General features: G+C 58.9%; 1 protein-coding gene across 1 annotated transcript in view; it reads right to left on the bottom strand.

Moving 5' to 3' along the window:
• The window catches only part of CMIP (c-Maf inducing protein), a gene marked incomplete at both ends in the record, with an annotated part of 197,925 nt that overhangs the window by 12,992 nt on the left and 170,535 nt on the right, over window positions 1-14,398 (bottom strand). Inside the window, 6 exons of the mRNA XM_080702910.1 lie at window positions 80-128; window positions 420-446; window positions 1,602-1,667; window positions 7,651-8,004; window positions 11,544-11,648; window positions 12,989-13,092. Coding sequence (XP_080559036.1) covers window positions 80-128; window positions 420-446; window positions 1,602-1,667; window positions 7,651-8,004; window positions 11,544-11,648; window positions 12,989-13,092 — 705 coding nt within the window. The remainder of the gene's footprint in view (window positions 1-79; window positions 129-419; window positions 447-1,601; window positions 1,668-7,650; window positions 8,005-11,543; window positions 11,649-12,988; window positions 13,093-14,398) is intronic.

A 14,398-nucleotide genomic window follows, 5' to 3' on the forward strand; every position in this document is an offset into this window, starting at 1 on the left:
CAGAGGTGGAGAACTAGCCACACAGCGGGCAGCCCGGGCTCTATCCCCAGCATTAACAATAGGAAACCGGAAGGCTCACCTCTTGTCGAGGGTCTTCCGCAAACCTCTGAATCACGTATTTCAGCTCCCTGGAAGAGAGGAGATGGGGAGTCACTCATAGACCCCGTGGACAGCGGGGCTGGGCGCGGGGCGGCGTCGCTGGACGATCGGGGCCGGGGAGAGGCACGGTGGCTTTCTCAGGACACGCAGGGCCAGTGGACGTATGTCAGAGAAACACGTCCAGGAGGAGCCGTCGCTGCTTCCCGGAATGTGCACGGCCCAGAGAGAGGCAAGAAGGAGGCCGGCCATGGAGGCCGGCCTCGGGACAGGGGCAGAGGCCGCTGGTACTGGGAGGAGGAGAGGGTGCTGTGCGTACTCACTTGGTGAACTTCTCGTGCGCGAGAGCTCTGTGCGGGAAAACAAAGGACACGTGGCAGTGAGCAGCGCGCTTTTGACACGGCACGAAACCTCCCGAGTTTCCCGGGGGGCGCCTAGACTTTGTGTCTGAGTTGGAGGATGAAGAGAATTGAGAAGGCCATGCTGACATTTCGTCCCTACTCAGCGCTCAAACCCAAGGCCCCCTTTGAGGAGGCGACAGGTCGTGTACGGGGAACAGGCTGAGCCCCGACCCCCCAGCCACACCGCCGCCAGAGCGCACGCCTGTCAACAGCAGGTGCCGGGGGGCCAGGAGGGTGCGTGCAGCGCACGTGGGCTCCAGGGACCCAGCTGTGTTTGTTAATTGTTCCACCATTAAGGCTCGGCCACACTAATTACCACCTCTCATCAGTGGCGACCCGGGGCCGGTCTTCAAGCGAATTGCATCATGGGGCGCTGTCAAGTGCGGCTCTGGGCCCGCAGGGATGGAGCTGTAGCCAATGACGCCAGAGCCCTTCTGAGGCCCAGGTCGCTCGCAGGAGTAGGATTTCTCGGGCTTCAGTCCTGGGAGCCCCACGGGGACCGACCGGGCCAGCAAATGGGGCAATTACCGGGTGTAATGTCTGCCTCGGAGGAGCCGCATTTCATAAACACAGGCTTCTTAATGGGCTCCGGAGAGAGCCTGGGCCGCCTCCTGAGGCCCGGCTTCTTTACATCTATCAAAACAGACCTGGAGGCTTGTGGGGACCCGGGACGAGAGCAAACTATCCTCGGCCATCACCCCCCAGGCAAGGTGCATTAGACACTGGGATAAGGGGTGGCCGGAGAGACAGAGGACCTGTTTCTGGCCGGATTCACGGTGGTGCATGAGTGTGATGGGTATCATACGAGGACCTCTAGCATCTCACTGACCCGCACAGGAGGAAGCAATTCCGTGCGCAATTCCTTTTGGTTTTCACTATCCCCTTGGAGAGAGGAGCTGCAGGAATTACTATTCCCATCTGATGCATAATAAAGACTGCTAACTTGACTGTAACAGGGCACCACGGGGTGGGGGTGGGGTCTTGTTGCCACTATGCGCTGAGGTCACTCCTAACATTTTGCCATTTGGTGGAGACAAACCCCCTTCTCCCAGACCACCCATGACCTGGTGTGCCCCCGGGAGGGTCCAGGGCAGGGGGACTTACTCTTTGGGGAATGGAATGGGTTGAAGCAAGCTGGCCAGAGATGGTCTCCAGTCGTCGTAATCTGACCTAGAATGAGGAAGGTTGAGGATGGTGAGGTGTGGCCTGCCCGGGACAGGTTTCCCCAGCGCTGTCTCAGGCGGGCCACAGATGGAGGGAGGGTCGGTTAGGACCACGTGGTGCCTGCCGACTCAGCCCCACCTAGTTCGCTTTCAAGGCAGCCAGGAGCATCTCACAAGCCCCACAAAACCTGTCCAGACCTCCACATGGCCACTGACAGGGGCAGCACCCCGTTCCCTGGATGCCACCCGTGCCTGAGCTGAGGCTTTGTGGTCACTGTTTAGCCCTGTCCCGAGCCATCGGGAGGTGTTAGGGGTGGAACTGTTTCCCCCTGCCCCAAACCCTATGCTCGTGTTCCAGCCCCGCAGGACCCCAAAATCTGACTGTATTGGAAGAGAGGCTCCTTAAAGTGGCATCATGATAAAATGAGGCCTTTGGAAAGGTGGGCCCGGGTCTGCCCTGACCCATGTCCTCCTAAGAAGAGGACATTTAGATGCACAGTGGTGTACACGCTCAGGGAGGAGGCAGTGACTGGCCGTCCATGGCGGGAGGACTCAGGAGAGAACACCCAGCTGTCACCTTGATCTCAGAGTCTGCCAGAACCACACGTCCATGATCCACGCCATGTGGTGCCGGGCACTGCAGCCGAGCACACTAACCCTGGCACAGGCGAGGGCTGTAAGGCTGTGCTCACCTGTGAGCAGAACTGAATGGAAAATCTGCAGACGGGCTCACAGACGAGGAGCGGCAGGCTGTGTACGCAGGTACGACCTGGGCCAACCCTCCTGGTTTACTGGGGACTTCTATTCTTGCTCCTACGCAGCAGCTTTTGCTCTTCCTACAGTGGATGCTAATGGCTGTCCTAATAACAACGGTGGCAAATGGTGACGATAATAACAAAAATCACGGGCGCTGCGATTTTCTTGGCACTTTCTACACAAATTGTGTTAGGCTTCACAACATGGTTCACATACTCTTTTTGTGTGGTACTGGAGATTGAACCCAGTGGCATTTTACCTCTGAGCTACACCCCCCAGCCCCATTTTATTTTACTTTATTTTTGGTGGTACTGGAGGTTGAACCTAGAGGCCTTCTACTTCCAGGATACAGCCTCAGCCCTATTTCTGTTCTGAAACCGGGTCTCACCAGGCTGATGAGAATCTCACTACTTGCTGAGGCTGCTCTTGGAACCTGTAACCCTCCTGTCTCAGCCTCTCAAATACTGGGATTACAGGTGCGTGCCACCACTCTTGGCTGCCCCCCCCCCCCAGTACTGGGGATTGAAACCAGAGGCATTCTTCCTCCGAGCCCCCAGTCCTATTTTTTAATTCTTTACTTTGAATCAGAGCTTCACTAAGTTGTGAAGGGCCTCACTAAGTAGCTGAGGCTGGCCATGAACCTGGATCCTCCTGTCTCAGCCTCCCAAGTCATGGGATTACAGTGTGCTCCACTATGCCCGGCTGGTTTTTTTTTTTTTTTTGTGTGTGTGTGTGTGGTACTGGGGGTGGAACCCAGAGGCTTTCTACCTCCGGGCTATACTCCCAGACCTACTTTATATTTTTATTTGGAAACAGGGTCTCACTAAGTTTCTGAGAGCCTCACTAAGTAGCTGAGGCTGGCTTCGAACCTGTGCATTCCTTCTGTTTCAGTCTCCCAAGCGCAGGGATTACAAGCGTGCGCCACCATGCCCGGCTCTGTTTTGTTTTTTGAAACAGGATTTTACTAGGTTGATGAGAGTCTCTGTACTTACTGAGGCTGTCCTAGAACCTGTGATCTTCCTGTCTCAGGCTCCCAGGTATGAAGATTATAGGTGTTTACCACCATACCTGGCTTCATTTATGAAAGAGCATAATGAAGTCAAAAAGTCAAATATTCCCTATGTAGAAATGTCAGGCAAATCCAGAACTGGTGATCAGAGTGGGACTCGGAGGTGGGACGGGGCTCTCCGTGGGCCTCCAGAGCAGCCTGGGGCCTGCGAGGTGCTCCTGGTGGAGGGGGTATCGAGGGGGCTGTCAGCACTCCTGGCTGCTGGGCTCGCCAGAGGCAGGGCTGCCTTGGGGAGCTCTGGCAGACCCTCTCCCTTGCCATCTCCCCGGCCAGGGCTTGGCTTCCCAGCTACCCCACGACCACGACGAGACATGGGGTAGACGGAGCAACAGGGTGAAGGGCTTCTTCTTGCCTCGCCGCAGCCCAGCTCTGCGGTCTAGTTAGCAGCTGGCCACGCTGCAGTCTGAGCTGTGCACTGTGGAGGGGTTGGGCAGAGGCCGGGGGCTGAGGAGGTCAAGTGCTCAGAGGCCAGGCCTTAAGGACTGGGACAAAGAGCCCCCCATGGGCGGGCCTCTCCCTGGTTGGCTTGGCCTCAGGGGTGGCGTGTAAGGCTGCCCTCCTGCCCTAGGAACAATGGTCCTGGCCAGGGGCTCCCCTTCCCACCAGGCACTAGGGATCCTCGGATTCCGCGGGCTGAGGGCAGGAGCAGTCGGGACCGGCTGTTTGGCTTCAACCCAAGCACGGCACTGCCCACGGCCACGCCCTCCACCCCATCACCAGCCTGGCTGACTTTTCAGCTCGGACCTGGACCTGCACTAGGAAGAGTTTTGTTTCTAAAGGTCTCCAGGAAACTTTCAGGGGTTGTGTTACTTTTCTTTCTTTATGTTTCTTTCTTTTTTTTTTTTTTTGGCATTGGGGAATAAACAACCAGGGGCATTCTATCTCTGGCCCTATTTTATTTTTATTTCAAAACAGGGTCTCCCTAGGTTGATAAGTCTCACTACTTGCTGGGGCTGGCCTCAAACCTGCGAACCTCCCATCCTCCAGTACTGGGATTACAAGTGTGCGCCACCACGCCTGGCTGCAGATCACTTTCCAAAGGTGTCTGGTTCTAGTGATGTGAGGGTGTTCCTCTGGAAACGCAACACATGGGGAGAGCACCATTTAGACACTGCCCCTCCCTCCAGCGGGGCCCGGCGGCACTGGCCAGCGCTCCTGGGACTGCGGTGCCTCTCCAGTGTCCAGAGGCAGCTGGCCTCGCAGGGCTGGGGCTGAGCATGGCTTCCGTCGCCCTGTTGCTGGGGAGTTGGTCAGTTCCACAGAGCCAACTTTTCTGCTTTAAACACCCACTCCCAAGCCGTGGGCGTGGTGGCGCACGCTTATAATCCCAGTATTCGGGAGGCTGAGACTGGAGGATCGCGGTTCGCGGACAGCTTCAGCTACTTAGTGAGGCCCTCTGCAACTCAGTGAGACCTAGTTTCAAAATAAAGAATAAAAAATAGGGCAGGGGTTGTATCTCGGAGGTTGAATGCCCCTGGGTTTCATCCCCAGACCCGCAAAAAACAAAAACAAACAAAAAACACCCACTCCCATTCGGGAAGCACATTAATATCGATGACGCCAGTTCATTCCGATCAAGAGCCAGAGGCCAGGAGCTGGGTGTGGAGGTGTACGCCTGTGATCCCAGTACTTGGGAGGCTAAGACAGGAGGATCTCAGGTTCAAGGCCAGCCTCAACAATTTAACAAGACCCTGTTTGAATATAAAAAATAACAAAAAAAGGACTAGGAGGGTAGCTCGGAGTGAGAATGTCCTTGGGTTAAATCTCTAGAACCAAAAGAAGAAAAGAACCAGAGGCCAGCCTTGGAGGTCTTCCATATTCCTGAATCCTCACGAGAGCTCTTCAAGGCATGCACCCATTTTATAGACAAGAAAACCGAGGCCGGGAGGGGCTGAGAGCGCTGTGCTGGGTTTCAGAGGAAAGTTACGAGCCACAGCGTCTCAATGCTCCGTGTAAGCCTCTCGCGATCTCAGCACACGCGGGCTGTCGTATCACTGCTGTTTGAAGGCGGTACTACTGAATCAAGGGGCATCCTGCTCTCAGCACTGTCTTAAATAAAAACTACGTTGGGATCATAAGGCCTGGTGGCTCTCCCTGCCAGGGGTCCACCTGTACAGGTGCTGGGGGCTCGAGCGGCCCCCTCCCTCCTCACCCCAGCACCCCCGGGCAGCCACAAGCTGCCTACCTCCTGCCCGGAGCAGCTGCTCTGAGGGGCTCGTGAGCCGCCCCCGGCACCAGTTACGTCACATGGGGGACTTGAACCCAGTGTGGTCGGACCTGAGCTTGCATCCCGGCGTCTCATACACTGGCGCCCTCAGGGTGACGGGGTTCTTTGGACACCAACATGTCTGAGGCCCCCGGGGTCAAGAGCCCCGAGCAGCCGGCTGGGATGGAGAAGGAACTGGGAAAAGAGTGCTGTCCGGCCGACAGCAGACACCCAAGTGTGTCCGGAGCGCCCCCGGGGTAAAAGAGGCTTCTGGAAGCCGAGACCCCCCTGGCGGAGCCCTCCGGGCTGGGCGAGGTGCTGCCCTGAATGGGACACTGCCAAGCTCGCCTGGCTGGCCCCAGGGTTCCAGGCCTGGGCCCTGACCCCCGCCCGCGCCCCGGCAGCTGGGTGGCGCAGCAGGCAGGAGGTCTGGAAGCCAAGCAGGAAGAACAGAGGCTTCATTCATGAGCGTGTTTATGAAGGGGGAGAAAACCGTGTGTCAACTGTACGATGAAACTCGAACCCTCTACGGGGACGGGGCGCCAGGCAAGATGGCAGAGGGAGCCAGTCCTGGTCGGGGCCCCCTCCCAGGACCCAGGAAGACCCTTCAGGGAGAGGTGGATCATTCCCTGCCAGGGATGGGGCGGGAGGACAGGGGAGGGGGGTGGAAAGGACCTGACATGCTGCGTTCAATCCGGAGTCGCCCGGGCTGCGGGATCGCGGAGTGCGGTTCACGCTTAGCCCGGGCCCTCCGGAAGGCTGGCATGGACCTTCTGGGAGGCCCTCTCCAGGGCCTCACAGACATGCAATCTTGCCTGGGAGCAGAGAAGTACGCTGGGCACCTCCCTATTATTTTCCCAGCTGACCAGGCCAGAGCCTCCACCCTCTGAGCCCTGGGCACAAGCACACGGGGTCTCGGGGACCCCCCTTCCCTGACAGCTGTCCAGGTGCCAGGCTCCCCAGAGCCTCCCCAGGAGGGAGTGAGGGCCCGGCTTTAGCCAGGCACCGCCTGCCAGTTAAACGTCAAGACAAAGCTGCGCTCCCCTCTGCAAGCCCAGGTCACCCGACGGCACCTGCAGGTGCGAGCTGGGAGCCGGCACCGCCCAGGGAGACCTGGACTGTATCTCTGCGTTTCTTCTACCAGCCAAACCCACGCAGAGGCCGCCCTGCCCATCGGGAGCCCCCCAAACCAGGGCCGAGGGCACCCTGGACCAGCACGGCCCAGCAGAACTGTTTTCCAAACAGACACCCCCTTACAAAAGGTACACACAACACAAACGTGTAGGCAACAACCACACAGCTGCCTGCGCACAAATACATAGTCACTGCCCTCAAAACAGACTTCCACACCTACCCATGCACGTGAGCCGCCACCTAGGCAGACACACACATCTGCACACAGATTCACACAGAACACGCAGCGCCGCACACCAAAAACAAGCATGCATGGCTCGCACAAAACAGAAACAGATTCTGGATCACACACACTTGCACGTGTACAGAGAAATACACATACATACATACACACACTGTAACCTGTGCGTTACACCTGTGTGCCATGCACACGTTCAGAAGTGCAGGCACAAAGACAGCACAAGGGCCTAGAAACACCCACGCTTGTGTACTTAACACACACACTCAAAACACATGGGTCCCTACAGAGAAACTCACATATACCCACATCCCGTTTACATTCACGCATCCCTGAAGACACCCAAAGACACTAGTGAGCTCAGAATGAGCCCACATTCATTCGCCAGAATGTGCAGAAACATCTACACACGCGCGCGCGTGCGCGCGCACACACACACACACACACACACACACACACGGCAGCACCTCAGCTGCCTGTGTACACATTCCCATGCTCAAGACATAGTCACAGATGCCGTCCCGTGTGCACACCCTCACGTGTGCTGAACTCGTGACTCACAGGTGCGGCCTGCGCCCCACACTCACAGCAGCTTGAGAATCTCCACGTAGCAGCCGAGCGTGCGGTCGGCCTGCGGGCCCAGCTCGATGCTCATGGTGCTGCAGGCCGGGCTGACCATGAGGCAGTCGATGAGGTTGGGCTCGCTGTCGTTGCCCGCGCTGGCTGTCAGCGCCGGCTGGGCAGTGCTGGTGCGCTCCACCTCCACGTGGATCTCGCTGGAGGCCACGACCACCGACTTGAGCCGCGCCTCGGACAGCGTGGCTTCCTGAGACACCAGGTCCGGGCTGGGGTGCAGAAGGCGCAGAGGTAAGGTGGGCTTCCGGTCGCAGGGCTGCTGGCAGCCATTTCGGATCTCCTTCAGGCTGGGGGAGTTGTCGCGGCTGGGGGAAGACGAGGGGCAGGTGAACTGGGCGCTGGTGGGCTCAGAGGTGGGGGCGCGGCACTCAGACAAGGTGCTCAACCCGGAGCTGAGAGTCAGTGAGCGCTCACGATTCAACAGGTGCAAGGGGACCAGAGGCCTCTGGAGTGCCCAGGACGAGTCTCTGGGGGAGGACCACCATTATCCTCAGTCCAGAGAGGATAGGGGGTCAGCCTGGGCTCGCATTCCTTCAGGCGAGGGGTAGCGGGTTTGGCATCTGGACCCAGGCTGCCTGTGGCTCTAGCCGGCTGCAGCCCAGCACAGAGTGGGCGCTCAAGATATACCTGCCGGTAAGGAGTGGCCGGGCTCTGCAGGGCTGCGGCTCCTGCACCCAACTCTTCCCTGCCCTATCTGACCCGTCTGTGACTCCTGCAGTCTAACCGCCCCTCCATGCCAGGATCCCCCAGGCCCCACTCTACTCCCCGCCCCAGCCAGTGACAAAGGCCAGCGCCCACCATCAGCCCGGAGACCACCTCACTGGCTCCCAGACCCCGGGAGTCCTCTCTTCTGCAGCCGTGGGCAATGCCCCACCTCCTGTGCCTGCCCCAGCATCTCCAGCTGCCCAGATAGGGTGTAATTAAAGCTAATTGAGCAAAGGCCCCGGGTATCAATGCCCCGTTTGTTTGGGAAACATGGGGCCTCTTTACAGCAGGACTTGTCAGCGCCCTGACCTGGTTAAAGCCCCTTCTCTAAGCGTTTCCAGATGTACCCGGTTCCCAGCAAGACCATCCCAATGGGCAGCAACGGGTTTCCCAGGCAGTGCCCAATACTGCGGGCCAGCAGTGCCCAGTACTGCCACCCAGATGCCCGCAGAGCCGCCACCTCCAAGGTTCAGGTGAGGCCTGACGCTCCCAGGGCTAAGTGACTACCCTGTGCACAGGCTCCTGAGTCCAGGGAGCTGGGCCTCATCTGCACAACTGCTCCCCACTAGGGGGTCTACCAAGAGCCGCTCAGACCCGGCACAGTGGCCTCCTCCAGGAAGTCCCCTTGACTTCTTCCTCTAAACCAGGCTTTCCACCGCTGGCTGTGCACCTGAATCCCGTGCGTACTTCTGAATACCCCAAAGCCCAGTTAGATTGGAGCCTCTGCAGTGAGGCCTGGACATAAGTCCTTTTCAAGGTTAAAATCCACCACCCTAAATGAGTCTGAGCACCATGGCGTGGTGAGATGCAGCTGTGAGCCCCACCTACCCTAAGCGTGTTACGCGCATGTGCCCTGTGCCTTCAGAATCCTGGGTGCAGGGCTGGGCCACGCTGTGGATTTATCTGCCACCTGCCACCAGCCAGGGCCGAGCGGAGCCCACCAACAGTGCTCAATAAATACGTTGCAGACTTATAATAATACTAATCTGCTGGCCAGCGGACAAGAATTCTGTGGTCGATGGGAAATTGCGTGTGGTCCGTGGGGGCGGGGAGCCGACTGAGTACCTCCTCTGCTCCGGACCTAATTTGCTCTCCAAATGCCCCGCGCTGTTTCTCTTTGTTTGCCTTCGCTGAGATTTAGGAGTGGATTTTCAAGGCTGTTTGGCTCTGATTGGTGATTTTCCAGTGAGCCACACTAACCTGGGTCGAGCTGTCTGTTCTTGGCCTGTGAGAACATCCTGTGCCCACCGAGAGCACTGTGGATGCCTGAGGACGCCACGGCTTTATTGCGAAGGGGCTGGCCAATGGGGTGCGAGGGAGCGAGCCCAGGAAGCATACTGGCAGCGCGGGGATTCTGGGAATGATGTGGTGGGGAATCTAAGGGCATCGGGGGACCCTGGCAGTTGGGGGCTCCGGTGGGGGGGCTGGTGAGCTGGGGTGGGGGCTGGCCCTCACCCTGTCCCACCCTGACACCTCACTGCTACAGGGCCACTTGTCCCCTGTGGCCATGCCCGTCCCCCACAGCTGATCCTCCGGCCAGAGGCAGTCGAAGGGGAGGCTGGAACTGAACCCCATCTACTTTGCTTTTTTTTAGGGGGTGGAGATTGAACTCAGGGGCATTCTATCTCTGCGCTATACCTCCAGCCTTTATTCACTTATTTATTTATTTATTTATTTATTTATTTATTTTTGCGGGTCTAGGGATGAAACCCAGGGGCATTTGACCTCTGAGCTAAACCTCCTGCCCTATTTTTTATTCTTTATTTTGAAACCGGGTCTGAGTTGCAGAGGGCCTCACTAAGTAGCTGAGGCTGTCCGCGAACCGCGATCCTCCGGTCTCAGCCTCCCGAATGCTGGGATGATGAGCGTGCGCCACCACGCCCGGCTTGTTTTTTTTGTTTTTAAAGAAGGTCTCACAGCGTTGTTGAGAGTCTCCCTACACTGCCGAGGCTGTCCTTCTACCTCAGCCTCCCAAATGGGAGTGACCAGTGTGACGCTCACGTCCCGATTCCTGGGAGCTGGTTGCCTCTTCCTAAAGCAGGCCACAGCGCAAGACTGAACGCGGTCCCTTACAAACACAAGGACTGGGGCTGAGGGCATTAAAACCAGCCATGTGGGAAGCCCCTAGTCCAGCCAGGCTCCCCATTCCTTCCCTTCAAACAGCGTGGCGTGTGCTTCAGAAGCTCCTCTGCCCAGGCTTTCAGTAGCTCAGGGCCCCTGGCTGCCTTTTCTTGGAGAAAACACTTTACTACCCTCCGCTGACCGCAGCTCTGGCGGCGCCCAGACAACACGGTTCTCTTGGAGTCACTTAGCATACCCTCTCAACGATGGGGCGGCTGCAGCAGACACCACTGAACCGCGCGTCGTCATGTCCCCTCCAAGGACCCGAGGCTACTACAGAAAGTGCCTCACAGACTAATGGCACCTGTGTCCCTACCCCAGGAGTGGGCTTCAACTAGTGAGGGGACGACCCCGGGAGCAGCTACCTGCCTGGTGCCACCCCCAGGGACCAGTGAGCGTCCTGTGCAGTGTCCTGGCGCTGAGGGTCCTACTGGGAGGACAAGCCTGACGGCCTGTCCGGCGGTCCGCCCTCCCCACCCCCCTCCCGGTGCTTCCTGGGACCGCGCCGAGTGAGCTGTTCCGACCGATCCGGGGATCCGAGCCCGCCATCGTCCCTCCCCAGTCGCTCACTACTTTGCCGCGTTGCTGTGTGTGCGCTCGCGCGGACTCTGTCCGTGTTGAAACGCTCCTGCCTGGAGGGGGCGGCACAGTTAATGGCACTCAATCCCCAGCACCCAACAGTGCTCCTGGCCCACAGCAGACGCTCAAGAAAACCAGCCAACCACAAGCAAAGCGCTGTTCCCAACGAGGTGAAGGGGCACGCTCGCATGTGCACACATCCACACCCCCTAACTCGCACGTGTCGCACGGCCAGGGGAGGCCTTTGCACAGGACCGTGGTTCCAAAGCCCAGTTTCCAGGCAGTTGCACAGGTGCGGGCGCCAATCCAACGCCTGACTTTCCAGCGCTATTCCGGGCGCCCGGCACCCCAGCTCTGCCTGGGCAGGGTCGACCAGCACGCCCCCCGGTGACGGGAGCGTGCCCACCCAGCCCCTCCAGGAGGCGCAAGGCTAACTGACCTGTTGATGAACTCTTCGTAGCAGGAGTAGATGGCGGCCAGGCACACGGCCACCAGGTTGGGCAGGACCCGGGGATGGGGGCAGTGCCCTGTGGGGCCATGCATGCTGCAAGAGAAGAGGGCAGGTGAGGGGCGGCAGGGTTTGGGGGGCTCAGTGGGTGCAAAAAATGGCCAGGCTCCAGGCTGGGGACTGCAGACCGGCGCCTGGATGCAATCTAGCCCAGCGGCCCCACAACCCTCCAAACTCTACCCCGGTGTCCTGGGCTGGGACATGAAGGGACGGGGCCCTGCTGGGCGGTGACAGCAAGGGGCACTTCCCAGGGCACAGGAAGGCTGAGTGCGTGCAGCTGTGTGTCCGGGGGCGGTCATGTCTGCTCCTGGTGGTGCAGGAATCAATTCGCGATGGCCTGCTGTACTCTGCCCAGCGAGTTTCTGGCTCTGAGCTTAGCCTGAGGTCTGGGACAGTCGCTGCGACCTCAGCAAGAGCTGGCTGGTAGCAATGGTCGCAGGCATCTCTGTGCCCCCTTTCTTCTCTGCAAAGTGGGCTGGGGCAGGCCTGGGGATTATGCCTGCACCGTACTTGGGAAACTGTCTTGTAGTCTGCCCGACAGAACTCCAACCTCCGAGCTACACCCCCTGCCCTATTAGTTATTCTTTATTTTGAAACAGGGTCTCACTGAGTTGCAGAGGGCCTCACTGAGTAGCCGAGGCTGTCCGCGAACCGCGATCCTCGTCTCAGCCTCCCGAATGCTGGGATTGCAAGCGTGCACTGCCACATCTGGTTTGATTTATTCCATAAAGTGGAGGAGGCAGTAACAGGGCCTACTAACCCCGACGCCACCCTTCTGTGCTGTCCTTAGCAGCCTGCATGCTTTTGCTTAACTGAATCCTCACACTCTCTGGGTCCTGGGGTCTTGTGTTATGGACAGGAAACCAAAGCTTAGACAAAAATTAAAGAGCACAGCAGATGAATCAACCTGGACACCATGCGAGTGAGAACCAGGGCTCCTGGCTGCCCCGGAGGTGGCTGCTCCGGCCCTTGCTGACTCCAGGACCACAGGGCGGACCTTTTCCTAAACGCCCGGCAGCACAAGGCTTGTTGTGGGACCCGGTGGGGGGGCATTAACATTATTTGGGACCCTCATTTCCCTCCTGAGCTCTGTGCACTGCGCCACAGGCCTCCTCAGACACCATCTCATCTAACTGCCCAGTTAGGTTGTGTCCCCAGCCTCTGGGACGTTTGAGAGACAACCAGAGAGGTACCACGACTGGCTCGGAGTCACACGGCAAGCCATGGCTCAGACCGCACGAGGTTGGGAGGACTCAGTGGCGCTTCCTGTAGAGGACGGGGTTCGGGGCCTTTGGTTCCCCATGCACGGCTCCTCCCTGGGCGGCAGGGAGCAGGTGGTGCAGGGCAGGGAGAGGGAGGGAGGGCGGCCGGCTCACCTCTGAATGAACTTCTTTACTACTTCCATCCCAGCGTTGAGCTCGTTCAAGGCGAGGATGTACTCCTGAGTAAACAGCCTCAGTCGCGGGCACTTCCCAAAGTCCTGGGGAGACAGCGGGCGAGGGAGTTGGCGAGTCGCCTGGGGCCGGGCCTGCGGGCTGGGGCCACAGAGCCACTGGGAGCACCGGCTGGCAAGTTCCATCCCAGAGGACCCACAGCATACGGCCTCACTCACACCTGAAGCCCTGGGGTGACCAGATGGCCTGGGTGGGACCCCCGGCCCAGAGTTCTGCCCCGACAGCCCCGGCAGTGCCAGGAACACCCAGGCAGCCAGCTGGCCCCGCTGCCCGTGAGCGGCGCTCCGAGGCGCTCCCTCCGCAGCAGGGTCCTCAAAATGGAGGGCTCTGGGCTTCCTGGGGTGCGCACGAGGCAAAGCCAGGGCCAGACAAAAGCAGCCCCCGGCATCCCCACACTAGTGAGGTGCTCCTCCTGAGCGATGGTGTGCCGGGCAGGGAGGCCCAGGAGCCAGACCTGCCCATCCGCCAACGAGGGCTCAGCTGAGGTGCGCCTGGCGACAAAGCCACCCTGGAAAGAGAGAGAGAGAGAGAGAGAGAGAGAGAGACAGACAGACAGACAGACAGACAGACAGACAGACAGACAGGCGCAGACATACAAGGAGGAGGAAGCAGGGGCTACACAGAGGGTGTGAGGGGCCTGGGGTACAGGAGGGGTGTGCAAGAGAGGTGTAGAAGGTGTGTGCATGTGAAAATGTGGGTGTGCAAGAAGTGTGTGTGAGAGAAATATGGGTGTGGATGGAGGTGTGGGGGATGCAGGTATAGAAGGTGTGTGTGAGACATGGGTGTGACCAGTGTGTGTGAGGACATGGTTTTGGACAGGTGGCGCGTGCTCAGGGCACGTGAGTGTGCAGGGAAGGTGGCCGGCGTGTGTGGCGTCACGGAAAGGAGGAAGAGCTGCAGGTGCGGGGGGGACCACAGGTGCGGGGTGAGTCGCAGCCAGGAGGGCGGCTGCCTTGAGCCAGCAGTCAGCCATCTGTGACCACGGCTTGATGATGGGGCCCCTGCCCCAGCAGAGTGTGACGCGCCTGGAGACTGACGCTCGGTGGGGCCAGTGGCTCGCGGGCTCCCAGGGACAAAGCCGGGTCATAAGCTGCTGGCCACGAGGAGCTGTCAGCTCTGACTACCTGCGCGCATTCCCATGCTCATGGCTGGGGAACAGAGCCCGGAGCCGCCTGGCACCTGGACTCCCCGGAACTTCCTAAACGGGACACTGTTGACCAACACTGCGGGCCGTGAACTAACCCAGTGCTTGGTGACCTGGTGTCCCGCGGGAGGAAGCTGTCAGAATATATATATATATATATATATATATATATATATATATATATATTG

The sequence above is a fragment of the Muscardinus avellanarius genome (assembly GCF_963383645.1).
Source record: "Muscardinus avellanarius genome assembly, chromosome: 10".
Classification (NCBI taxonomy): Eukaryota; Metazoa; Chordata; class Mammalia; order Rodentia; family Gliridae; genus Muscardinus; species Muscardinus avellanarius.